General features: G+C 36.3%; 6 protein-coding genes across 10 annotated transcripts in view; 2 read left to right on the forward strand and 4 right to left on the reverse strand.

Annotated features, from left to right (window-relative positions):
- The first annotated feature begins 13 nt into the window (after window positions 1–13).
- Window positions 14–4,574, forward strand: LOC109856942 (zinc finger protein 37-like). The gene has a single exon (XM_020432721.1). It carries the CDS (start codon window positions 1,205–1,207, stop codon window positions 3,293–3,295), a length of 2,091 nt encoding a protein of 696 aa, XP_020288310.1. The 5' UTR covers window positions 14–1,204; the 3' UTR covers window positions 3,296–4,574.
- Window positions 4,575–6,180: 1,606 nt separating this feature from the next.
- LOC109856932 (lysosomal alpha-glucosidase-like) lies at window positions 6,181–14,025 on the reverse strand. 4 transcript variants are annotated; one of them, XM_020432711.1, is made up of 19 exons: window positions 11,168–11,629; window positions 10,470–11,058; window positions 10,067–10,381; window positions 9,808–9,968; window positions 9,503–9,677; window positions 9,302–9,392; window positions 8,938–9,106; window positions 8,808–8,877; window positions 8,600–8,704; window positions 8,272–8,529; window positions 7,983–8,185; window positions 7,791–7,898; window positions 7,529–7,706; window positions 7,310–7,458; window positions 7,145–7,229; window positions 6,785–7,055; window positions 6,498–6,694; window positions 6,340–6,415; window positions 6,190–6,256 (listed from the first exon to the last, which is right to left on the reverse strand). In XM_020432711.1, exons 2-18 carry the CDS (start codon window positions 11,004–11,006, stop codon window positions 6,350–6,352), a joined length of 3,138 nt encoding a protein of 1,045 aa, XP_020288300.1. In that variant the 5' UTR covers window positions 11,007–11,058; window positions 11,168–11,629; the 3' UTR covers window positions 6,190–6,256; window positions 6,340–6,349. The 4 variants fall into 4 exon arrangements, 3 of the variants coding, with proteins under 3 accessions (XP_020288299.1, XP_020288298.1, XP_020288300.1); XM_020432710.1 differs by having other exon boundaries at window positions 6,181–6,415; window positions 10,470–11,032; XM_020432709.1 differs by having other exon boundaries at window positions 6,181–6,415; window positions 11,168–11,628.
- LOC109856933 (tektin-3-like) lies at window positions 12,808–16,552 on the forward strand. 2 transcript variants are annotated; one of them, XM_020432713.1, is made up of 9 exons: window positions 12,808–13,140; window positions 14,239–14,384; window positions 14,535–14,774; window positions 14,877–15,109; window positions 15,179–15,288; window positions 15,377–15,525; window positions 15,605–15,827; window positions 15,889–16,043; window positions 16,111–16,552. In XM_020432713.1, the coding sequence occupies exons 1-9, from the start codon at window positions 13,096–13,098 to the stop codon at window positions 16,319–16,321; spliced, it is 1,512 nt and encodes a 503-aa protein (XP_020288302.1). In that variant the 5' UTR covers window positions 12,808–13,095; the 3' UTR covers window positions 16,322–16,552. The 2 variants fall into 2 exon arrangements, with proteins under 2 accessions (XP_020288302.1, XP_020288303.1); XM_020432714.1 differs by lacking the exon at window positions 12,808–13,140 and adding an exon at window positions 14,075–14,138.
- Window positions 13,938–17,710, reverse strand: LOC109856934 (cytochrome c oxidase assembly protein COX11, mitochondrial). Its single transcript, XM_020432715.1, has 4 exons — window positions 17,252–17,710; window positions 16,814–17,137; window positions 16,558–16,712; window positions 13,938–14,101 (listed from the first exon to the last, which is right to left on the reverse strand). The coding sequence occupies exons 1-4, from the start codon at window positions 17,453–17,455 to the stop codon at window positions 14,026–14,028; spliced, it is 759 nt and encodes a 252-aa protein (XP_020288304.1). The 5' UTR covers window positions 17,456–17,710; the 3' UTR covers window positions 13,938–14,025.
- Window positions 17,711–24,394: 6,684 nt separating this feature from the next.
- LOC109856955 (longitudinals lacking protein, isoforms F/I/K/T-like) lies at window positions 24,395–25,511 on the reverse strand. The gene has a single exon (XM_020432748.1). The coding sequence runs from the start codon at window positions 25,062–25,064 to the stop codon at window positions 24,699–24,701; it is 366 nt and encodes a 121-aa protein (XP_020288337.1). The 5' UTR covers window positions 25,065–25,511; the 3' UTR covers window positions 24,395–24,698.
- Window positions 25,512–25,789: 278 nt separating this feature from the next.
- LOC109856937 (GDNF-inducible zinc finger protein 1-like) overlaps window positions 25,790–27,167 on the reverse strand; it is a 2,982-nt gene continuing 1,604 nt past the window's right edge. Inside the window, exon 2 of the mRNA XM_020432717.1 lies at window positions 25,790–26,900. Coding sequence (XP_020288306.1) covers window positions 26,488–26,900 — 413 coding nt within the window. The 3' untranslated portion in view covers window positions 25,790–26,487. The remainder of the gene's footprint in view (window positions 26,901–27,167) is intronic.

Here is a 27,167-nt window from a genome sequence, read left to right on the forward strand (position 1 = left end):
CGCAGAAAGAAGAGTCGCACGGAAGGAAGAGTAACAATTGCGCATAGAGAGGACAGAAGCTTCGTCTGGAAAAACCGGCTCTTGGAAAGGGTGTCGGGGGATCGTCTGGATCGTTGAACGAATACAAGGGGAAAGGAGAAAGAGAGATAGAGAGAGAAAGAGAGAGAGGGAGAGAATCCTAACACTGATATCGACCGAGAATTGCGCTTGCGTGGAAAAAGACTCGAGCGCAATCGCTCTACAAGAGAGCAACGGCAAGTCGGGGGAGAGCTCTCTCGTTCTTCGTCGTTCCTCAGTCGATTGTCGCACGGACGAGAACGGATCCGTCGACTTCCAGAGAGTCCAACACTTCCGGTACTCGCCTGACCGAGCCCGGCGCTGGTGATTCCAACGCTCACGTTTTCCGGAACCGACTTGGTCCCCCTCGGGACGCGACCTCGCGGAGGAGAGCTCGACTCCGCTCGGCATCGCATCGGGAATCGTCATTGTCATCCGTTCGGGGAATAGAACCCGGGTAGAGAACGGGTGGAGCGGAGCAGAAGAAGAGGGGCGCAAGCGTTAAAGGTATATCGGGAACGATAAGAGCGCGATAAGCGCGGGACCGCATTTTATAAACGTGCGCGTGTGCGCGCCACTTCTCTTACCTTTTCCTAACCGTTTCTCTCTCTCTCTTTCTCTCTCTCCCGCGCGTCTCTTGCTTTGGTTCGACCTCGCTATCGCCGCGCCGATAAAAGAATCAAAGATTTTCTTCGAGGACCGTTGTTAGTTCGGAATCGTCGATGGTTGGGAACGGTTATTAAGAAGACTCGCGAGAAACCTCGGCGGTTGAAACCGATAACGATTGCGGTACTTGTCTCGCCATCGGTTGCGGGATAATATAAAGTGACATCGATGCCTGGCGATGGTTTCGTTCAATTTGATTACACGTACGGATAGTGAACTCATAAGTAATTGCAGTCCTTACGAAATGGTCTTATCGGTTATCAATGTTTGCTTATAAAAAATCGATCTGATAAAAAAAAAAAAGTATTTTTCAAGTATTATATTAGTATTGTGTCACTTCTTCAGAGAAATATCTCACGTGTAATCACATATTTATCGGAGATAATCCCAGTCGACGCTTCCTGACGATTCTTTGAACGTTGAAAATATATATATATATCGAACCATTGTTGACTCGAAAAGTAACCGCACGGCAATCAGCATGCAGCAGCAAACAGTTGTGAGCCAAGTAGCTGAACCCGAACAGTCGCAGGAAGCTGAGGTCGAGCAGGAAGTTCAATTAACCGAATTACTGCCGGTAAATCAGTCGCGCATCACGGAAGATATCTTTGAAGACACCAGTACGACCGACGCTCTGAAGGCGCTCAGGAGCCTCTCGGGCGACAACGGCGAAAGTTTCGATCTGAAGGAGTTTGAGTTCAACGAGAACGTCGAGCAGTCGAAACATGGAGACGACACGGACGCGAATTCTCAGACGCGAAAGAGAACGTACGACAGCAGAAAGAACGCGGAAGACAAAGAAGAGAATCCGAAGAAGGTTCGAAGAAGCAAGAACATCTCCGCGAAAGCTCCGAAGCACAACAAGCTGACGAAATCGAACAAGAGAAATAACGAGACGACAGAATGCGATTACGAAACTGATAAACAACACGGGTCAATGAACGTCAAAGAAAGAACTGTCGAAAGACAGACGAGTTTCGAAAGAGAACGCAATTCGAAAACAGAAGCGCAAAAAACAACAAATAGCGAGATTCTGCAGGACGTGTGCGAGAAGGATCATCACATAGCTGCGAACGATAACTCGGGCGTTAAATCTGTTTCGCGAAAGAAAGTTAACAGAGATAGAAAACAAAATTGGAACAGCAACAAGGAAATGACCGAGAACGACAATTCCGAGCTCAGAAGGAAGATCGACGATATTATTCAATCTAACAATTTGCTGAACAACAACGTCGAGTTCGAAGAAGACGCTCCGGAGAACATCGGTACCTCTTCTGTCGCGTCGACAAAAACGAAAACCGATAACGGCTCTCGGTGTAACAAATCGAAAATCAAAAGAAAAAACGTGAGAACGGTAAAAGCCGAGAAGAAAAACGTCGAAACGAAGAAAACGTCGATGCAGAAGAAGCAGTATTACTGCGAGGAGTGCGATCAGTACGTCACGGGCATGTCCGGTTTGTGCGATCATCGCAAGGTCGCGCATTCAAACAGATACAAGTGCGACAATTGCGGCGAGGAGTTTCGGTTGAAGGAACGATTGAAGAAACACGTGCTCTCGCACATGTACAAATTGCGCAGCAGTCCGTACACGTGTAAAACGTGCTCCATGACGTTCGACACACCGTGCCGTCTGGTGCTGCACACGAGGACTCACCAAACAATGAGAATTGAAAAGTTGGAGTGCGATATGTGCGGCAGTAAGTTCAGTCGCCGCGACTCTCTGCAGAAGCACAAAAGTTTCTATCATCACGGCGACTTCAAGTCTTTGGTGTGCGAGATCTGCAATAGAAGCTACAAGGGCCACTTGTCGCAGCACATGAGAACGCACGCGAGAGAACGTCCGTTCGGTTGTGGCGATTGCGGTCAACGATTCGCTCAGAAATCCCAGCTGACGGTTCACCAAAGGACCCATTCCGGTCAGCGACCGTTTCGTTGCGTGGTCTGTTGGCAGGCGTTCGCCCACTCGACCGCGCTGAAGCTGCACACCCGGCGCCACACCGGCGAACGGCCGTTCAAGTGCGCCGATTGCAACGCTGGCTTCACCCAACTACCGCACTGGAAGAAACACATGAAATGCGTGCACGGCAAGCAGAATCCGTACGGATGCAAGTACTGCGGGAGCTCGTTCAAGATGAGGTGCGAATACGACAGACACAGAAGCATCTGCGAGCTGAGAATGAAAGCGGAGGAGGACAACAGTGACGTCTCCGAGAAGTCGGCCGGCAGTTTTCAACACGAGATCATCGAGCGTTACTCGAACTTGAGATACAAAATGTCGATAGAGAAGATGCGATTGTTGCTGGCCGCGTTGCTGAAGAGGATCAGCAAGCAAGAACGATTGGACGAACTCGGTTTTGGCAAACGTCTCATCGACGACGTTCTTCATGATTCTCTCACGTCCTCGGGCAGAGAGCCGGTCACGAAGGACGACGGGCTGTCCGAGCTCGAGGCGCTTTCCCGTAACGTGGAGATCTTTTTGGAATGGACGGTGCCGAAAGAACACTGGAAAAAATTTCGCGAGATGAACAAATCGACCGTGGATATTCTGGAAGCGCTCACGTCTAACAACTAAAAACACAAAAGATACGTTCTCTTCTTTTTGACTCGAAATTTTATGACGTTGTGACAAAGAGATCAAATCAGATAGGTAATGGTATTTTATTTCGCACATAATTTTATAGACGAATGAAAAACGTTGTGTATCTCTTATCTATTACCTTCAATAACAAAACGCTAACCGACCTCTCGTCATAAGAACCCTCGAGCTATAAAACCGGTTTCATACAACGTTAACCGCTCTTAAGCTCATTGACGTGATTAAAACCGGATGAAACAATCGCTATGTAAACCGCCGATATCGGTGTTGCGCGTACTTCTCTCACATTCATGGGATTCTTCTTTATTACCGCGAGCTATAAAATACGTTGCACTGTGTTCTCTATTTTCATATTTAATTTGTATTAACTAACGAACTTAATTAATATATCGCGTGCCATGTTTCATCACACTTGCCATATAAACCGGAGAGTATTTAGAAATTGTATTAGTTCTCATTTTTTTTTTATTTCTAAGCGTATAAAAGGTGCGATAAGAATTTAAGAGAGTGAAAACTCATCGTCGAGGAGTTCGCGAAAGAGGACGTAATAAATCGACGGGAAAATATATCTATTTCGATTACACACTACGGACTGATTGAGCTATGTATATATTATATGTATATTCTCTTGCCATATCTATCAAAATTCGTATACGCATATACGAAATGCACAGTAGAATAATACGGTGATTATTTCGCACTCTTGTATCTTATTCTAATTCTTAGCAAAAAGTGACTGTTGTACAACCATATACCAAAAATCGAAGATGAGGCTATTACGAGTTACTTGCAATTAGTTCTTGCAATCGTTATTACATGTGTTATGTATGTTCTATATTTATAAGGGATTTACACACATTATATATATATATATATATGTATACACATTTACATAAGTCAAATTATTATATACATTATCGGTATATTCTCTGTTAAATGTGTTCACCGGTTCCCCTAACCAGGAATACCTGGAAAACTTTGATACGTTTTCTGCGGTGCGGCGTTCCCATTTTTTGCAGTTGATGCAATTATTCATTATTTATACACTTTAATCGGCCGCGGATGAGCAAACACGTCACTAGGCCGCGCCATTTGCTGTTATTTGAGATATGTAGCTTAGCTTAACTTAGATAGTAAGTAAAAAATGTGAGCAGACAATAATGAAAGAAGGTTGCAAGAATAGTATATTTGAACGAAAAAAAAAAAAAAAGATATATATTATATACATATTATATTATCCATATACACACACACAGACATATATATATATTTAAATAAAAAAAAATATATATATATATGTATATTGATATATATGTATATGTATAATTGTGATGATAATTGTGCAAGGGAGAGGAAAGCGCAAAAATAAATTTCTCACGTGTTGATTTTTAAAAAATCCAATTGTGCAATAATATACAAAATACAATTATCGGAATAATTTAAGTAACACTTTTTCTAAATGACGTTTTTATAGTGACGCAGAAAATCAAAAACTTGGTGTTCCTAGAATCGATTTAAAAAAATAAAAATAAAAAATAAAAAAAATAAATAAGCAAGTTCCTTTCCTCGACCTACCGTTAGGTTACTTCTCGATCGTGTGTGCGACAAAAAAGAATTGGTTAAAAGAAAAAAAAAAGTATGTAACACTCGGAGGTGCTATTTTGTGCGATGTAATTGTTTAATGTGATTCGTTGATTTTTGTTTTTAACGCGCACGAAGAACGCGATCAAAAGCGTGGTATTGGATCCAAAGACTATGTTACTTTTATTATACCAAATATGTATCATGTATTTCCCGCGACCTTTGATATGATTTTCAATGAGTTTACAGCGAGCATTGAGGAAAGAAGTAAGATTCGCTTCGCGCGTCTGTAAAACAGAACAAACACGAAAAGGAGGAAGAAGAAAGAGATAAAACGCGAGCGGCGTATATTTATTGTATGCGCGTGACGCGCCTCGATGTATTAACATGAGCTTGAATACGACATACGCATGCAATGACTTGATTGTTTTCAAATTTATTCGAAAGATCGAAATCGCTTCGACTCACACGGATGCAAATAAGGGTCAGAGTGCATTTTAAGTATAGTATCGAGGTTAAACGAGAATCGCGCCTGAGTAAAAGCGCGGCTTCTTCGTATTTGCTTTGAGTCTGGGCGCATTTTTCGATGATTTTATGTTACAGTGCCAAAAGGAATAAGAGAGCAGCGTTTGCGAGGATAATTGGCTCGGTGCATTCTGCCTCTCCTGCTCTGTTGTTGCAAGATTATCTTATTTCCTGTTTACTTAGAAATTGTATTACATAGTTCTCTTTTTTCTAATTTTTTTGTTTATATTCCGTGTTAGCGAAGACCAAATATTACGTATATGTATTTCTTTGGTGCCATATATATAAACACATTCATATTTGTATGAGAAGGATGACTTGAATAAATATATTTGTTTATTCGCTAATTTTGTTTTTCATTTATATTCTCGCCCGTAATTTCCATAAACATCACCGTAAGTTTTGTACACATCATTTCAGTTCCTTGTTTCAACAACAGACAGTTTGTTTCATTTTTTTGTAGTTTTTATTGTTTAAATTTAAATAAGATACAGCACAGCCACAGCGTTTCTATGATATCGCACACAGAGAGCGCTCAGCACTAACTTTAGTCGCTCTTTTAGAGTAATATAAAAAGAATAAAATATTTTTATAGATTACCCATATTTTTTCACTACATGTTAGTCAATGTATACCACATGGCACAAATGTAGAAAGTGAATATATATGTATATATATATATAATATATATATATATATATATTATAATAATAAATTTTATATATAATATATATGTATATATTACAATATATATATTATATATTATACGTAGAATGAAAATTTTTTAGGCCCATACAATATGTCACACTTACCACTATGTTTGTAATATTACTGAAATTGCGATTTAACTTAGTCATTTCTGAGATAACTTTGTCATGTTTCTCGAGATTCATGCAATATTGTTTAATACATACTTGAAGTAATCTAACGCAGCCAAGAAAACATGAACTGTTGTCTCATGTCTACGTGCAAGTCAGTGATGATCAAACTCTGAAATAATTTTTGAGCGATATCTCAACACTTTAAGTCATTTTTTCCCGTAATTTAAAAAAAAACTTTCTGTAAAACTTACCGATGTGAAAGCGTTGTAACTAAATTCTATCTCACTGCCATTTAGGAAGAGTTTCGTGATTTCTTTTAATCCCAACATTTCGACTTTTCCGAGAATTACTTTTTCGTTAAAAGAACTATTGTCCATTTTCAAGCTCAGTAATTCAGATTTGATAACGGTAAACCGCAACCACAAATATTCTCCCTTTTCTATAGAGTCTTTTGGAAAAAGAAATTTAATTAAAGGAAGATCTCGTAAAAAATATATCTCGGTAATTTTGTGCGCAGTGTAATAAAATATTTCTTTACCTATACTGTCACCATCATCCCAATATAATTCTCCATTGGCATTTTCGTTTTCATCCAACGCTATTAGTAATTCAAAATTATTCTTTCTACTTTCCGTTGTAGTTACACCCGGTGTCTGTGCCGGAAGTATTGAGCCTCCGCGAATCAACAGTGGTATTGTGTCGATCGGTGCAGGTAAAATATAATATTCTCCAAGCGAGAAGAACGATTGAACGGTATAATAATCGTACCACAAACCATGTGGTACGTAAACAACCACGTCAGTTTTGTTCTGTGAAAGATCAATTCCCCCTTTAGTAATTAGCAAAATATCCAAACGTCTCGTATCATGTGGAAAATAAAATATTTTCAGCAACGTACTTCTTCGAGAACTGGATTGATCATGAGTGATCTTCCCCAAAGAAACTGTTGATCGATGTCGTAAGTAAACCGGTCATCGTAAAACCTGTATGTAATATATTTGTTATGTGTTATTTTCAATATAAATGTGATATGTGATATATATAAACGATTAAAATGACTTACTCAAAAAATAACGGACGCGCCACTGTTTCGCCAAATTTGTGCGCTCTAAAGAACAAAGTATACAAGTAGGGTAAGAACCGGTAACGTATTTTGAGAGCATTCTTAGAAGATCGCACAACCAAATTGCCCATTGCAACTGGATCCTGCTCCTGTGACACAATTGTTACGTTTTATATTTGATCGATGTTTCATCACAATCGATATTATCTGTGTACTTACGATTGTATCGTCAGAATTGTGATTACGAGAAAACGGATAGAACGCGCCAAGTTGCATCCAGCGATTACACAACGCGACAGTTGTGTTCCCGTTAAAACCGCAAATGTCAGCGCCCACCATTGGGATTTGATAGAAATTGAGCGACAAAATAGCTGGAATGCTCATCTTTAAATCGTGCCTGTTTAAACATTTGTTTTTAATTAGTAAATAAAAAGAGCGCGCGTCGATATATATACATAATTGGGACATCTATCGTAATTACCACAACGAGTAAACATCGCCTGTCCAATGACCCGCGTAGTGACCGTGTCCTACCCACGTGGAACGTGATATTATAAATGGTCTTTTTTGTCTAATTTTTCTGAGAGCGCTGCACAAAGAAAGTTTTAGAAATTCTCATAAACTAACTCTCTTCTCCTCTCTATTTACGCAAAGGAACAGTATTTCTACTTACTAATTCGTAGCAATTGCTTGACTCGTCCCATAAGTATTGTGAAAATCGTAATGAGAGCCCAAGTAATGTTTTGCATTCATACACAGAGTCTTCGTCGCGAGCAAATCGCCGACGACATTGGGCACGTATTCGGGATAATCTAGTTGATTGTACATACAGCCGTTCTTATAGCCGTTGTAGAAGTTGGACGGTTCATTCATATCCTTAATGCAATCAATAATTTGCGTGAGGTGACAATCTTGGTTACTTCAATATAAAAAACTGTTTTAAAAACGATCGAACAACTTACAATCCATGCGCCGTCAAACGCAAAATTATCATGCATATTGCCCATCATTTGCGCATAATAATCCGTCGTTTTAGGATTCGTGAAATCGGGCCATACTGTGGAAACAAAATTCCAAACTTTGCCGACGAAAGGTTTGCGCGTGACACCGTCTTTTACAAATATGTCTTGCTTTATTCCCTCGTCGTACGGTAAATAAGTGCCGTCGTTCTCAGAAGCGGATATACCAGCGTCGATTAACGGGATGTAGTGCATTCCCACCTGTAGTAGAAAAACATATCGTGACATATATTTGACTCGCGAATTGCGCAATATTCTTTTACATATATACCGAGTGAATTTCTTCTATAAACTTTGGCAAATCTCTGAAGGTCTTCTTATTATATGTGAAGTCATTGTTTTTGTCCATATAATCCAAATCGTTCCATTGAGTATCCTGTCAAAATATATAACGTGTAATATTTAAAGTTACATTATATCGACTGTGAGAAGAGAGAGAAATGTGTTTTGCAAACAATATAAAAAAGTGGCAGACGTACAAATGGAATTCCAGCTGCTCTCGTTCTGTTCCACACTGCTCGGGTTCCTTCCAAACTTCTATATCCGAATCTAATACATATACGGCGTTATTTCGGTACAAGATGTTACTTTACAGTGAAAATATAATACCTGCATAAATGAAAACCGAGCGACCAATAGGGTGGCATAAATGGTTTGCCCACGATTTCAGAATATTGTTTCACAACGTCCGCTGGAGTTGGTCCCAGAAAGAAATAAATGTCGAAAATGCCACCGATTGTTCGAAATGTTACAGCCGGTGTAGGTTGCAATATTACATCTAAAAGATGAGAGAAATATTTGAATTTTCTCGAATGAGACAATATTACACCGTGGACGAGCACATAAAAATTAAAAAAAAAAAGTATATACCTAAGTTCTGCATAATTTTTTATATGTTAATAAAAAATCTTCAAACAATCGATTTTTTTTTTTTAAACTCGTTAACTTAGTCCTTTTAAGCAGAAAAACGTACCCATAGCATTGCTATTCAAGAATAAAACACCATGTGCCATTCCAGACTTCTCGATGACAATATAAAACGGATGAGATCCATACAAATTCGCCTAATCAATAAAATCAATTAAAATATTGCTTCCTCTGTTTTATAAACAACGTATATAAATATATTTCAGTTTTATAGATACGATCGATAATAATATTAAATAAAACGTACATTTTCTATTGGCGGTTGATCTTTATTGAATAAAGTAAATGATTGCCACTTTGTATTCAATTTCAAACTTGATTGATGCTCGCCGATGCCGTAAATATTATTCGTTGGTATCAACGTGCTGATTTGTAAAAACTGATCAGCAAATATAAAACCTCCAATTCCGATAGAATTAAACCTACGTACGGAACATATTGCAGCAACTTATGTCATAATGCATACATAGTTTGAGATGTTCAAGTATTATACGATTTAAGCAATTTCTTGTTACTTTTTTCTCAGTTGAATATAAAATCATATATACTTACAATGTAGTGTCATCGTAAACTCTATCAACTTTAAAACCGGAACTCGCATAAGTGCTGGTAAACTTATATTGCAAGTTTGTCTGGGATGAGATTGAATCAGGCTTTGGATCTGGTCTGATGGGCCAAGGTGGTTCGTATCGCGCTTTTAAGGGATCGTATATCTAAAACAAGTGTACCATAAAATATTTTCTTATTTTCACATATATTGCAATATTGTCTAAAATGACTATATTGCAAAAAATAGTTTTGCATGTCACACCTTTACACGCAAAATTGAATTGTTTATGCCTGTAGCCTCCATCTTTACGAGAGGTATGTCGTTTTTATATGCAGACGTTTTCTTCTGTTTGAGATAGCCGGAGAAATTGCTACCATCTTGAGTATAGTTAATATATGTATATAAGTCCCATTGTTTTGGATAATAACAATAAGGGACATTTAATGGTACACGATTTGTAGCGTCAATGTTTTTGCCAGGAGGATTCCAACAGCAATTTCTTTGCGTGCAGGAGAGTTGAGACGCTCCATTTTCTGGATGGCAATCAAAGCGCAATATTTCAGGAACATTGGTGCACTATTTCAACAAAATAAAAAACACAAAATACAAGAAACACAATTCACTTGCATGTTTCGATCTAAAAGAATTTGTATTTTTCACTTACGTGAGCATCTTTGAGAGTTGTTTCTGCTTCAGATGAAGTATCTTCTTCCTTTAAATGTTCTATCTCATAATCGTACTCTTGCTGGTCAATGTACGTATCAAAACTAGACGTTTCTAAGTCTTCATATCTTATGTTTTCAATAGTATCATTATTATTTATGTTAATCAAAGAATCTGTTTCTATCTTTTTGTCTTCTATAATTGTATGATGACAAGGTTTGTTATGATTGAATCCAAAATAATAAACAACAGAAGGATTTCCTTCACATGACGGGACACCAAAATTTTTATACAGCAACATACAAACGATATTGTAAATCAAAGCGAGATATAAAAAAAAACACAGTATTATTACAGGATGGCCTAGCTTTATGTTTCTTTTTTCATGATTTGTTTTTACTACTGGCTCATCAGTTTTATCATGTATTCTTGTGTGCTCTTCATCCGTTTCTACCTCAGTATTATTTAAAGAATTTTCAACCGATATAGTGTGCTGCTCCGGTTTTTTGTATCCACTTGTTGCTGCTATACCAACCATGTTTTTTTTTTACATTAAACGTCTCACTAAAAGAAATCTATTTAGTTTGTCACTGAAAATAATTAAGATATTTTTATACAAAAATCCATTTTCCACACAATAATTATATCGTATATTTACACTATAAAATTTACAGAACATGCAAAAGTGTGAAACCCAACCTTTAAGTAGAATATGAATACAGACAGCTCTTTGTCTTTATTCCTAAACACCACACAAGTAATATTCCATCATTTGCAACGTTATCACTGTGCGTACATTTTATTGTTAATCAGACAGAAGACAAGGAAAAACTATATATAGATGTCCACACAATAGTGTAATACGCGTTTAAACTGATCCAAGCGCAAATTTCTTTATCAGTACCACGAACCACAGCTTACAATGGAATACGCATGCGCGAGATACAAATTTCCTCTAGTAACGCTATATATAACTCGATAATTTTATTACGCACTCATTATCGCACGTTTCGCGAGTTTAAGTTTATCATATATTTATCATGGTTTTCGTTTCTCCCGGTATGATAAACAGGAAATGTGTCTCAAATAATACTCGGTATACAAGATAAAAGAAATCGGAAAATCATGTGTAATGTTGAAGAGAATTTTTATATTTTAATTTAATTTTTTATCTGTAATATAAAATTTTGTACATGGAAAAATTTTATACAAAACAAAAAAGATGACAGGGAATCTGCATGAAAAATTATCGGGAGTTTTCTTCTTCCTCACACTTTTGAACAATACCTGAAAATCATATGTCTTATGTAACTTTGCACGAACTTTTAAAAATTAACAAGAATATAAATTTTTTGGCAAAATATGTTAAGTCTTACGTTCGCAGATTTTGTTTACCGCGCCAACAGTTGGCGAATCTGGTATCTCTGTCAGAAAATTTTTACCCTCGTCGCAACATCTGGCTAACAAGGGATCCAGAGGTATCGATCCTAAGAATTCCAGGTTTAATTCGCTCGACATTGACTGTGCACCACCTGTGGAAGCTGGGAAGATTTCTGCGATATTCTGCATAACAAACACGGTTTTGTTTTTGTTATTAATTATTCGTTACTTGTATCCTGTTCTTTGGAACATCATTCAATTTTTATCTTCACCTTGCATTTAGGACACACGAAAATACTCATGTTCTCGACCACGCCTAAGATCGGAATGTTCACTTTTTTACAGAAGTCTATTTCCTTTCGAACGTCTAAAAGGGCAATTTGCGGCGGTGTTGTGACAATTACGGCACCCGTAATACCTGCACCCTTGAGATACGCCGTAGCCGATAGGTGTTCATCTGATGTGCCAGGTGGTGTATCTAATATGAGATAGTCCAAGTTTCCCCAGTCAACGTCAGATAGGAATTGCCTGATCATACCTAAACACATATAATAGGAAGAAAATGAACATAATACGGACAAACAAAAATAAGATCTTGAATGTGAAGACAAAATACCATTCTTCTTCGGTCCCCTCCATATGACCGCATCACTCGGACTGCTGAGAAACCCAATTGACATCAATGACAGATTATCTTCAATATACTGGAGCAAAAAAAAATAATATGCAACGTTATGTCACAGTTTTAATAATTTTTATTTTAATATTTTGTTCTAACGAAAAAGCACTCACTACAGGCGACCATCCTGAGCCACTCTGATAAACCTGTTCGCCAAGTGCTCCGAGTACTCTCGGCTGTGATGGTCCACAAATGTCAATGTCTAACACTCCAATCTGCATAAGACATAAATAAAAGAGAGATTCAAATAAATTTTAATAGCACGAAATATCGAAATTTTAATAGATTTAAAAAATATTAAAAAATTTCACATATGTAACAAAATTATTTTAATTTTTTTTTTCGATTATATTTTCGTGGCTAGTATGTTAATGTGAATATACTATTATATTTTGCTATTATAATCTTGATTTAAGATATTCAAAGGGAATGAGGACATCAAAAGGTTGGTGATCAATAAAGGACTGGCACAGAATGATACCGTGTGTATAGCTATCTGCTTAACTATAGATATTTCTTGTCTGAGGTTATTTTCTGCAAACTAGCTCGTGCTATTCACTATGTCAACATGTACATTGAAAATCATATGGATGTGCTTGGAATGGGTAGAAGGGTAAGTTGTTCTAATTTTCAGTTTCATCATGTAATTACTATGCTATCTGCACAACTGTAAATTATATATCAGATAATTAAAGTAGCTGAAGTAAATAGATTACACACACACACACACACAGGAGAGAGATAGAAAACTTTCTCTATACTTCTCCTTTTAAACTACTTTTTTTAAAGCATTTTGATTTGAATTGCATGTAATTAATTATATTTACATTTCTGTCAGGATTATTTGCCGCAAGGCACCTAGACACCAAAGATGTCACAGTACTTTTGCCCACTCCTCCCTTGCCTGAAAGCACTAGTATCTTATTCCGCACTGAAGCAAGCCTTTGTTTTACAAGCTCTATATAAGGATCGGGCTGCTTGGTTGCTCCAGATGAACATAGTGATTGATTTGGGCATCCTGCGCACGCTGAAGCTTTGCCGGCATTTTCACTTTGAGTCCCAGGACAGTCTAAAATTGATATTTCATAAATTTCTTGCTATTTTTTTATGTACATAATAAATATATAAATGTAAAAATGGCTTGGTGTGTCAAAAATTATTTATATGACAGCACAAAATTTTATTGCTGTACGTGTCTTAAACTAACCTTAAGTTTTCTTTGACAAGTGACACGTTATAGACTACTGATGTCATGTAATAAATATTTCTATGATCATATCGTACTACTTTTAATAAATAAAGCAAAATAAAGCTATTTAGCTAGTGAACTTTAATTTTAAGACTAAACAAAATAAGATTGCATATATTTACGTTCAGGAGCATCACTAGGTATTACATCTGCCATGTTGATAACGTACACACACAGTCGAACCTTTGTACAAATAACCTCTGTTAAATGTACCACGTAACTTTTGTTATAATAAATTTCCTACACACATCACGCTGACATCCCACTACGTGCGGTCAGTATACGCATGCGCATGTGAAAACAGCTTTGTATGAATGACGAGTACCTATGTTGCCAAAAAATTGAGAAAATAAAGAAAAAAAGTAATTAAATTTTACTTTAATTTTTAAATTCTTATATAAAACATAAAAAAAAAGCACAAACGAAACAAATGTAAATCTCAATATAATTTTAAATTTATAGCAATTGCAACCATGGAGCACGGTTGGAAGTTCAATGCCCTACACGGAACCAGTAATTCCAATTCGAATCGGCGATTATACCAAGACACATAACTTACTACCCTGGAGACCAAATATTGGATTTGAAAATACAGAAGTTATTCCCTTGTAAAAAACAGACATCAAATTACTTTTATAATATTTTTAGATATAATTTTGCTTTCAATCAAGTCCCAAGACAGTCGCGAATGTATATATATCATGCGTGGTTTAGGAGGAATCCTCGAAGAGATTTACACCATAATATATATTTTACAGAGCAACAAAATCGATATCGAGTCACGCACTGGATGCGGACAAAATGAGTACACGACCGTTAAAATTTCCGAATTTAATAACGGGCTATCAACGTAATCCCGTTCACGCTTCGCAAGCCGCCCTTTACACGAGATACACACCACAGGAGTGGTTTCAGAAGCAAGTGAAGTATTACAATGAGGCAGATTCGCAGAGACATTACTCCGAGAGGATGCGGGGTGACGCTTTGAGAATTATGAGGTACCCACATACATAACTAGCTTCTTCCGAATATTTTTATTTCGAAGTGCGGAACTAAACACCGTTTTTTCGGTGTGAATTCAAAATTTATAAATGTTTCAGAAACGCCGAGGAGAAGATACAACACGGTCAGTACGATACCAGTCGAAGACTCGGCGAGAGAATAAACGACGTTACATTTTGGCGCAACGAAGTGATAGCAGAACTTGAGAGAATGATTCACGAAATCGAGAGACTTCAAGATTGCCGAAGTGTTTTGGAAAAGGCGATACGAGATATCGAAGGACCTTTGCACATCGCAGAGGAATGTCTCTATCACAGAGAAGCCAGAAAAAGTACGAAACAACATCCGTTGTAAACGTGATTTAATTTTATAATTTCATTTTTGTTTTGTTGTGTCTCAGGCACGGAACTGGTGCACGATGACTCGGAAAAATGTCTGCTACGAGAAGTGGAGAACTTACGGACAAACCAAAAGAGACTGGAAGCCTGTTTGGACAAGTGCAAGGATCAAGTAAATCTCTCTCTCTCGTCTTGTATAAATATTTTTGCTGTACATTAAAACAATTAGCATAATTTGTTTACAGTTAATTTGTTTGTAGTTGCGAAACTGCAGAGCTTCGCAGAATCAACTCGAGTTGGATTTGAAAAACAAAGAGAGCGCCCTAGGCATAGACACTATTTGCCACCAGTTGAATAATTACAGTCAAGGATTGCAATATTATTCGGGAATTGAAAAATATGATCCGTGGTATTTAATTAAACGCATATTCACAAATGATCTTTGTACAATATTATATTGAGAATTCTAATCTCGTCCCTTCGTTCAGCGTTTCGGAGCAAGAAACTTGGGCGGATGCGGTGAACAGGATAGTACAAAGATCCCAAAACGAGCGGAATAGATCATGCCAATTCCGAACCAGTGCCGAGAGTCTCATCAATAAAATTGCTCACGAAATGTGGAACTCTTGGAGCAACACCAACAACGCCTTAGCGCAACGATCTTCCGAGTTGCTCGAGGCTAAGAACAAGCTTCAGCAACATTTGCAGAAGGTATGAAAATCAACGCACGTACTTTCAGATAAAATGCGTAACTGTGAAAAATGTCTCGCAGGTGCAAAAAGAAATATTTGACGTTGAAAAGAATTTGGACTTGATGCGCAAAGCTATCGCGGACAAAAGTCACGCGACCAGAGTTGCGCATACAAGGATGGAGGCGAGAATGCATCGTCCTGACATAGAACTGTGTCGAGATTATGCGTACGCTAGGTACGTGTTTTGAAAGATAAGACAAAAGTATGAGATGTTTTAAAAAACTATTTTCTTTTTGTTTTAGTCTTCAGAAAGAGATTGACGAAATAAATCATCAGCTCGAACGAATGCACAAGGCGCTGAAGGAACTCGAGAATCAACATCAGAAGTTGCTCAGAACTCGAACCATGTTGGAACACGATCTCGCGCTTAAAATCGACGCAATATACATCGACAAGGAAAAAGTGTGCGGTCTCAGACGCGCCTATCCTGTTAACGCGTTATTTAGATTTTAAAAAGACATGTACTCTCGGTGTCTTGCATGTTCTTTCTATGCAACCGCACACTGCCATTTGTTTATTACAAGAATGTTTTTATCTAAAATGAATACACTCCTAAAGAAATTTAGGCTATGTGGTATTCTCCCCTTTCTCAAGCAGAGAATTTGAAAAAGACATAATTTACTTCTTTGTACAATTAACATAATATATACACAATATAATACAATATATTAAAGTTAGAAACAATTTACTTCGTTGAGTGAGTTTTGACGTAAGTGGGAACAGGCAGATTAAGTCCCGGTTTGGCCTCAAAAAATGTATAAGACAAAACTATTTCGTCAACAAATTCCATGCGTGGATCTTCTGCGAATTCCGGATCAATATAAAAGAACACTGGCATGTCAATCTTGAAAAAAAAACAAAAGCAAAATATAATTCTTGATTCAGATTATACAAAACATTATTAATTGTCACATTACTTCTTGTTGTGATGTATAATAAACTTACTTGTTCATGAGGATTGAGCATCTGTTCCTCAAAACAGAAACATTGTATTTTATTGAAATATTGTCCTACTTCGAAAGGTACAACATTGTAAGTGGATATTCCTACGACTTGATCGTTAGTTGGATTTGTGGCTGTGTAAAATGCTAAAGCTGTCTCTCCAGGAACAACCGTGAGCTCCGATTGCTGTGGCTTGAAATTCCATTGCATTGATGCTGCGGTGTCTGCATTGAATTTCACTTTGATTGTTTTGTTTTTAACAGGCGTCATTGTGGTCACTTTGCTGGCATCGTGACCAGCTGATACTGTTCCACCATAACTGTACGACTACATGACAAAAAATATAGATATGCATTTTATAAATATGGCAGCAACTCTAATTAAATTTAATACAAATAAATATATAATTAAGAACATCTTCAAATAAATTGAAATTGTTACCTGACAGAATATTCTGTACAAAGGCACCGCAGAATAACTCAATCCGACTACCAGTATCCCAACTCCTGCCCAGTAGAAGGCGGTGGAACGTAATCTCTTTCGAAGCGACGTGTCCACATGATTTTTCATCAAATTTTTTGACACGCTAGTATATATCTGTCTAATATTAGTGCGTGACATTTGCCGGCAGATGTTGAGATACATCTTTTTAGATTTCTTTCTCTTATTATTTGTCACAATTCAAGGACTTCTAACCTAACCTAACCTAAATCCACCCGGCAAATAGGTTTACGTCTCGTATTTAAAAGTAAATACTTGAAAACATGATGATATTAAGCAACAAATAAGAGCAAATCTTAAGTGAGGCGTGCGTAAATCAAGATAATATTACAAAGTTTCAGTAAAATAACAAGTGTCACTGATCACATCGAAGGTTTATCGTACCGCATTAGGTGTTTATACTTTACGTAACATACATTATAGATATTCTGTACGTAGCACATCAAGGTTGGCAACGATATATCGAAATACGAGTTTCGATTTTCAACTCGCACTTCGATATATCGAATTTCGATATATCGCACTTCGATATATCGCACTTCGATATATCGCATTTCGATATATCGCATTTCGATATATCGCATTTCGATATATCATCCCAGGTCGTGAATTGCTGCTCTAAAGTTCTTGGAATTAGTCGATTACATTTGGCGGACAAAGATGGCGGACGCGCGACAGACGAAGCAGGTGCGTGCGTTCGAATAGTTTCGCACTTCTTGTGAATATTTTCTCGCGCGCAAATATACGTCATATTCGTTCGTCGCAAAGTATCGAACGCTCGCGTTGACGCGTAATTAGCATCGCGCATTCGCTGATATTGATGAGTTTACCACGCGCGCGATTACACATCAGAAATACGTTTGACTTGTCTCGTAATTTGTCGCGATTTCTAATCGTCTCGAATACACGAATATCGTAATCGGATGTTCGGAATATATACGTGACTGTGTAAAAAGGGAAAGACAATAACAAATAGCATTAGATTCCCGGATAATCGTGCGACATTTGCCACGAAGAAAAATGGTGAGTAATTTATGAGTACGTCTCTCTAGATCGCATAACTTGCTTTTATTACTACACTACTACTATATGTATAAAGCATTTAACAATTACATATACAATCGTTTTGTTTATAGATCGAATGTATTCCTACGTACGAGTGTGATGTGAAGTACCGCGAGCTGCTACGCGCGTCGATTCGATACTTCGAGAATTGCAATATCGCGCGCGCTTCGACACGTTATCAAATTATCAGGTATTTCCAGCAATTGTTGTTGTTTCGTAAATATACGTAAATATCGATAATTGTGTTCGTGCCACAATAGACAGGTGGAAGTGGGAGTGGGAATTACTTCTTTGAAATAGCTAAGGAAACTTCCTACACATAGGAAGAGATACTGAAAACTCTAGGGAGAATTAGGACGTTTTTAATTTTTTACGTTTCTAATTTATATTTATTATAAATTGTGTTACACACATATATATATATATATATATGTTTATTGAATATCTCACTTCTGTTGAAAAACTATAATACTTGAAATCCAAACGTAAAGACTAGAGCGTATGTTTGGCACGATTAAGAGGTATTTGCAATCTTTTTCAACGTTCCCGTTAACATTCTACTTTCTGTATTGATCACTATGATTATTAAAATCCAAAATCCACATATTTTTTTTTTTCAGTTCTTCTACATGTTTATACGTAAACAAAATAAAACAAGCTACCTTTTCCACAATATATAACAACAATTTTATATGTTTTGGATATTAACAAAGGTGGACAATCAAAAACAACTTAAAGTGTATTCCGAGACGTTTCGATCAAATTTTATTGGCGATCATCTTCAGCACTGAATACAAAATAAAAAAATATAATAGAATAAAAAAACTCCTTCGTTAAACAAAAAGATACATACATTTTGGATTTTAATTTTCCAATCAACTTTCTCGCACACAAAGTATTCGATTACCAAAAAATTTCAGACGGATTTTATTACGGCCGTTTGTTTGTTTGGTTTTTTCTTTTTTTATATGTACACTCAGTTTATATTATCACTTAAGTACTCAGATTTACGATTTGCGCCATCTATGTACAGCCTCGTTACATATTGTGTCGTATATTTAAAATTAGGAGACGTACAATATTTTTTTTTGTTTTTGTTTTATATACGCGCGACGGACATTTACATCCGTACGGATAAAACGCAAGCACCTTATTATTCGCATAAAACGCCTCGCCGTTTTTTTTTTTTTTTTTCATCGCTAATTGTTTTTGGCACAAGTTCGACAACCACACACACACATACATACACACACACACACATCATCATCATCATGAACATCAAAAAAATACGGTAATCTCAAAGCTATTCTTTACTTATAATTCTATTAAATACGTACTGCCTTGTTTTTTTTTCGCGGAAAAAATGTACTTCTGATGCTACACAGACTAAAAGTAGTTAATCTATCGTTAATCTCTCTTTTCAGCCTCAAGTATATATACGCTTAAGTACACGTGAATTATTTTTAGTAGCGTTTTTCTATTTGCAATGTTGGTGTTTGTAATTGATGTTTCACTCGTCTACTTTCCGCGCGGTTATTAGATTTGTAACCGCGGGTTTTAACATTTTTCTAGCAAAGTCTCGAGAATCTGTTTCTTTGAACGTGTCGATTTATACACACAATTCGAGATCGAACGTTGAATTCTTTTCATCTCGACGGCGTCTTTCGTCGAATAATTCACAAGTTTTGATCGTAAGAAACATCGCTAACATTGCAAAATACCGATTACACAACTTATTCCGAATTATCGCTAAATGTTCCTATTCTACTTGCTCGTATACAAATAGGAAACTACAGGTAACAAAATTGCATCACATGTGTGTGTAAAAAGTTTCGTAAACAAGCTTTCTAAAACTCACATCTGTTCTGTTACATCATTAGGATACAAACTTGCAGCGCGAGAAAGATAAAATATATTGGATCTCTCAGGACTTAGAAAATAGTCGAAGGATCACAGATCACTACTCTTCCCTTTACAATAATAATGACGAATAAATTATTTAGCAAATACTACGCGTGTGACACACATACGAATAAGAAGTGAGAAATGTCAAGTTTCGATGCGGTCGTTTTTTTTTTTTTTTTAATTGACGAGAAAAGGGCGACGTTTCAGTTACGCGAATCGTAGCCGCCGAAGCGATGAATCCTCTCGTGATCCCGCAGATGGTGACGATGCTTGAATCGCCTGTTGCACTTCGAACACTGAAATCTAGGCCCGACGCCGCACTCGAGGCGCAGGTGTCTCATCAGGTTGCACTTGTGCGAGTAACCGCGGCCGCACTTCAAACAAAGAAACGGCGTTTTGTCCACGATGCTCTTCATTTGCTTCCAGACTGTAACTAAAAGTAATATAGTGAGATATTTTTTTTTCTTTTCTTTTTTTCTCTCTTTCTCTCTCTCTCTCTCTCTCTCTTTCTTTCTCTCTATTTTCGTCTATTCTATGCTCTCGCAGGCAAAACGTGAACAAAAGTGTAGAGAAGCGTTTTAAGCGGCCAAATTGACGTAAATGAAAATACCAGATGTGTATTTGTTGCACAGAATAAATCATGCCGCAAGGTCAGATTGACCGCGCGCGATCATCGCATAGAAATTTCTCGCTTCAACAACAAGTATAATAGAATTTGCACACGATCTCTTACTTTCGTTGATTCTCTCTAAACTGCATGCATTTGTGAAGCGGACGTCTCTTTTCAACGCGAATTGCATCCTCGACGAGTTGCATCGCGAACGATTAAATTACATGTAATATAATTTCACACCAAAGTTTCTGCCAGACACAACTGTGACATCTGCATCAGATTTTAGATCAGGAACGGACGAAATTGAGCGAATAAAACTTGTTTTCGTTTTGTTTGAAATGTGCGATATTACATTTTACACGTGTAATAGTTTTTTTTTTTTTTATTGAAAATGTTAATTAGTATTTTTTACAAAAACCATGTGTATCTCGATGTGTATCTGTTACACGGTTTGGCACGTGTAATCAAAAATAAAAAAAAAACGTGTAATCTGAATATTTTTAAGTTTTTCTTTGCTTAATATTCATCACGAGCTAATTTTGTCCGATCCTAATTTAAAACATTTGTCACTTAAGAGAATGTGCATGCAATTTAACACAGTTGCCTACGATTCAGTTTCGCACACAAAAAAAAAAAAACAGGTATAGATAATAAAAATTTTATTAAGAAAAAACTCTGTGATATCACAATATTGATTGAAAAATAACGACTTCAAAATTGTTCGACAAAACGTTATTCGTTAATTTGTAATACATTTTGTACTTGTCTGTCGAATTAACGGCGTAATCCATTACAGGAAGCTAATGTAGGGAGTAAAGGTGAAAAAAAAAAACATGTTAATTAACAAACTTCTGCGAATTATAAAATAAACATATATTTGTTTCTACCGCAAGTAGTACAATATATATGTAGAGATATACATATATATGTATATATAAATACATATATATATATATATATATATGTGTGATTTCGCATTAATTAAATTTTCATATATAAATTTCAAGTCTTGAAATACACATCCAATCTTTACATGTCGCACACGACGTGTAAAGATTTGGCTAGAGAATTGAATATCAATGAACTTTCTTCCTGTATAAATATATTTCTATAAATTTATAGACTATATCTCTCTATAGAATATATCTCTTTGTGTGTTGAATACGTAACATATACATATAACATATTACCATATTCGTTTCTCTATTGGCACTATTATTTTATTTGATACTTAAACTGCGTTCAAGAAGGATCCGGTGCTAATCTAATCGAAATTATTTTTATTCGTAAAGTTTTACCTCTTAACTTATTATATCCCTTCGTTGATCACAGTTTATCTCATTGATTATAAAGAACTAAAAAATTGCACTCTTTTCAAATACTGCTCAAATTTACATTGTAGATAAGAAATCACACACGGGCGCTCGCTCAACGATACACAAGCCTGTATCTATCTCACAAACATCTTCTATATGGGATCAAAGTTATTTACAATATATTAAAAAAAAAACTTTATTTACAACATTGTTTTGCTTTCTTTCTCTTTCTCCTTCTTTTTCTAACAATTGTTGTGTTAAACTTACTGCTACGTTTAATGACAAAACTCTGTTTCGACTTTCAAAATAATATATTCAGGCCGCTATTTAGATACTTTGTATAAATTAATTCTCTCGAGTAGAAAAATACTAGTGGCAGTAAATCAGTCTATAAATATAAAATCTGATATATGTGCAACTCAAAAAATATACAATCTACTCGGAGAATTAATGCGTTTAATGCGCAACATGATTCTTGATTTCTTTATATGTGCGGTTCGATGTACATACATAACTTACAATGTAGAAGTTAAACATACAATAGAAAAATTTGAACACTTGTTTACAATCAAAACCCGTTGAGTCTTATGTGTATGCGAAACAAATTTCTAAGTATATTAAAAATTTAAGTAGATATTGTGACTGCGCTCGCAAAATTACAAATACTCTTCGATTGATACAAATATAAGACAAAATAGAGCAAATAATAAAAAAAACTCTTTCTGTTATATACTTTAAGTACTTACATAGTATTCTTTGGAAACTTTGTATAGTAAAATGATTCTTCACATTCAACTTAACAGATATTTTGTATATATAAACTATTTAATTTTACACACGATTAAGTACTTCGCTCGAGAATTTTTCTCTCAGAACGTATTCTCACTCACGCGATTCTTTGACGTAATTCGTATTGTTCTACGAAAATTTAACTAAACTTTTCAGTCTCCATGAAATCTCGAAATCGTATCATCAGGTATGAAACTTGCGAAAAACTGAGAGTGAACGCATTTTCTTCAAGCAACTCTCACCGACATTGAGAAGTCTCAGAGTTTCTGATGAGTTCTCATGTGTAACACCAGATTGTGTTTGTGTTTTGACTTCTTGTGACAGATCGGACACTCGAATTGCGGTTCCACGCCGCACTCGAATTTTATGTGTCTGTTGAGCGAGTGCGGTCTCGTGTAAACGTTGCCGCACCGTGAACACGAATATTCACGACTGACCGCGGTTACCTGATTGCTGTTGACTTCCGTCAGCGGTTGACAGTTTTGGATTTTCTCAGCGACGACAAAACCGCTTGCCGGTTCTTCGATCGTCGGTGTTGTTCCCGTTTCCTTCTCCTGGAACTGGTTCTCCGCCATCAGTCGGAGATACATCGTCTGGTACTGGTAGTACCAATCGATGGCACTACCTGGCGAGTACTTCCGTTCTAGAAAACACATAAGAAAGTCAGTAAGATTTCGCGCAGAAACCGATCGCGTCCTTTCCTTTTTGCCTTAGGGTAATTGACGATCACGGTTAGCCTAGAAAGAATTGTTATCAATCAAGACAAAGACACGGACGTACACACTGCACGAGTCGAACTACACGTAGCCATTCACCATGTAAGCAACTGTCAACAAATGGACTATTAGTGTAGTTTTTCCTTGAGCTGCGGGATGTCTTGTTTGAAGGGAAGGAAAGGATTGTTAAAAAGTAGTACCTGTTTCTTGGTTTTCTTTTCTCTTGTCACAGAACAAACGCATGTGTAGTCTAGATATATTAACAAAACTCACATGTATCGCAGAAAACAAATTATACATATTTTTATTTCTTTACGCGGAGTATCTTTAAATACTATATAGTTTAGAAAATGGAAAAAATTGTTAATCCATTGCAGAAAAAGCCTTGCGTATTAAGTATAGGATTGAAGGACGTGTAAGGAAAAAGCAAAAAATCTTGTTCTTTTAAATATCATATGTTCTATATATTTCTTACAACCGTTTGTTTTATTAATTCCATTGATATAATTCAAAATAACTATCAAAACAATTTACTGTGTTATTAACAATATCCAAAGGCACACGTTAACATATTCTTTGTAAGGTTTTTTTTTAGATTGAATCTAATTTAAATGTAATTCATATTTACATAAAACAATTTTTTAAACATAATTTTATGTAGTTTTATACGAATATATATACTTCGTAATATAATAATATGGTAAAAAAAGATAGTAGAAAACTAACGACCGGTTACACCGGTTAAGTCAGATCTAATATAAGTAAAAAAAAATAAATAATTTAACAATTCTTTATAATTATTAATAAAAAATAAAATTTTTTCTCTCTCTCTCTCTCAACGTTAATGGAATCTCGTGATAAATTAAGAGTCACACTTTACTAATTGATCAACACTTTTATATTTGTATATTTTGCAACCAGAGAAATTCGGATGAGATCACATTAGAGGAAATGCGTCGAGATTGCAGTTTTTTTTTTTTTTTTTAATTCACAAATTTAGAAACCTCGTTGACCATATCCGCGGGAAGGAAGGTAACACCATGATGCGCCATGATGTGGTTCCGTAATTCGTATCGGTACTTGAATTTTCGATCGCACACTGGACAGGTAAATTTCTTCTCCTTATTGCCGCAATCCACTCTCTGATGTCTTTTCAGGCTGTCGTACCACTTGTACTTTTTCCCGCAATCGGGGCAAACGTGCTGATTGAGTATCGATTCGTATGAGTTTCCGCTGTATTGCGAGGCTACCGAATACTCGTGAGTAATTTCTAAGGGATCGGATGTTTTGGCAAGCAAATACGATTCGTCCGATTCCTGACCGACGCTGTGGGTTTTCCTCTCCAACATCCACAAAGCGTTGTAGCCTTCCAATTCGTTTCCTGCGGCAAGAAAACAGAGCGCCGCGAATTAGGCGTCGGTTTTGAAATTTGAACGATTTAAAATAAGATCGTAAGTTTTATGGAACTTATGTGCTAGTTGGTTCGAAATCGAGATACACGAGTAATTACATGCAGCAATGTCAGAAAATTCGAAACCGATAAGAATATCATTAACGTACGAGATTTTATCGTGATTCAAAACAAATTCAGTTTAAAACAAATTTCTCTGTTAGATCTTTGTCTAATGGAGGAGTTTTCTTTTTGAGAGTAGACTTTGATGATGGACAAAACTAAGATGCTTCGTATTATTCGATTTGATTGATATGGTTTCATTTCTCTCATCAAACAAACTTTGTTTTGAATATAATATAATTAAAAACACACAACAGTATAAAAACTAAACATTCAAATAGTACAGGAACTGTTAAAGATATTATTGGTTAATTTTTTTTTTTAATTTAAAAAGTATTTGTTACACATTCGTATATTATCGTTGTGACTAATTGTTTCTCTCGAAAAAAGTAAATTTTATAAATTTTATTTTTCAAGGTAACATATCCGTGTGAACGTGTGTATGATGTAGTTTTTTTTCATATTTTTGCGAAAATTAATTATACGTGTGTGGGGAGAATAAATATAAATATATCTGTACATATTTATATATACATATATATCTTATATATTATTTCTGTTTTCTATATTGTACGTGTAAATTTTTTATAACGTCATTATTCACAAAAGAAACAATTGTTTACTTAGCAGTATAATGCGAGACATTTACGTGAAATGTGAATATAATTTACACACAGTAATGTAATTGCAGAGAATAGAGTTTACATATACATATTATGTTTCTATAAATAGCGCGTATGAACAATATAGACTTATTTACACGTAATAATTAGTCTGAATTCCATTGCATGTGTTCATTTTGTAAGTATTATCTCATATAAAGTGTGTCGTAACAAAATATTTAGCAACACAAAGTGATTTGATGATGAGCTTATCTCTCTCATCTCCACAAGTCTACGTCTCATCTCTCATCTTTAGAATATAATCAATATACACACGTACAGCTCTTATGTTGTTTATAAATATAAAGTTTACGAAAGATTTTTTGTAATATAAAGAGCAAAACGTATTTAATATAGTTAATATAATATATAACTTATGTATGTACATATATATATATATATATCATTATGCTATATTGACACACTCATTAAGACAAATGAAACGTTATTCTAATGGAACGCAACAATTAAGAGCACAGTCTCGTTTGCAAGAAATCGCGCTATTTTATCACATCACAAAACTGCTAATTTTTCTCTCAAGAGAGACCAATCTAAGATCGATATCGATAAAACTGATCACTGAGATCTCTTCCTTCATCAATTAGTCTTGTCCACTTTTAAGGAATGACTATTATCCTTGTCACCGCACACTTGTCGCTGATGCCGGCGCAAAGTGTCAAGTCTTTTATACGTTTTGCCGCACTGATTGCAATAATACTCCTGCTGAAGTCTCTCCATCGTCTCTTGTTGATCCTGGAACGACGCCAGGAATTCGTCGCACTTCTGCTGATGACGCTTCAGGCTGTCGACTCTCGTGTACGACCTGCCGCAGCCGTCACAACGGAATTGCTGACAGGACTTGGAGTTTTTTTGGATCACGGTGGTCTCCACGTTGCTCAGAATTGGTGAGTCGCATAGCAGATAATTGAGTTGACCGTGGAAGGGCACTTCGCATACCTCCGCATCGTCTTCGGCGTTCTTCTCGACGGCGCCACATTGGCCGTTCTCGTCTGCAAAAGACACATCAATCCGTTAAAAAACAAGAACATGAGATTTACACGAACAACTGATGGCAAGGCGAGCAGCGTACAACAGCACACATGCACAATTTCATAAATTATCTTCAGAGTTCGAGTTTGGTTATTGTAGGATAGGAATTTGTAGAGGAAATATAATTTTTTTATCATACAAAAAAACTTGAAAATTGTTAGTCATGAGGGTGATTTTTGGAAGTTCAAAGAGAGAGAAAGAGAGAGCGAAAGAGAGAGAGAGAGAGA

The sequence above is a fragment of the Pseudomyrmex gracilis genome, unplaced genomic scaffold (assembly GCF_002006095.1).
Source record: "Pseudomyrmex gracilis isolate BER0280 unplaced genomic scaffold, ASM200609v1 scaffold_138, whole genome shotgun sequence".
NCBI lineage: Eukaryota > Metazoa > Arthropoda > Insecta > Hymenoptera > Formicidae > Pseudomyrmex > Pseudomyrmex gracilis.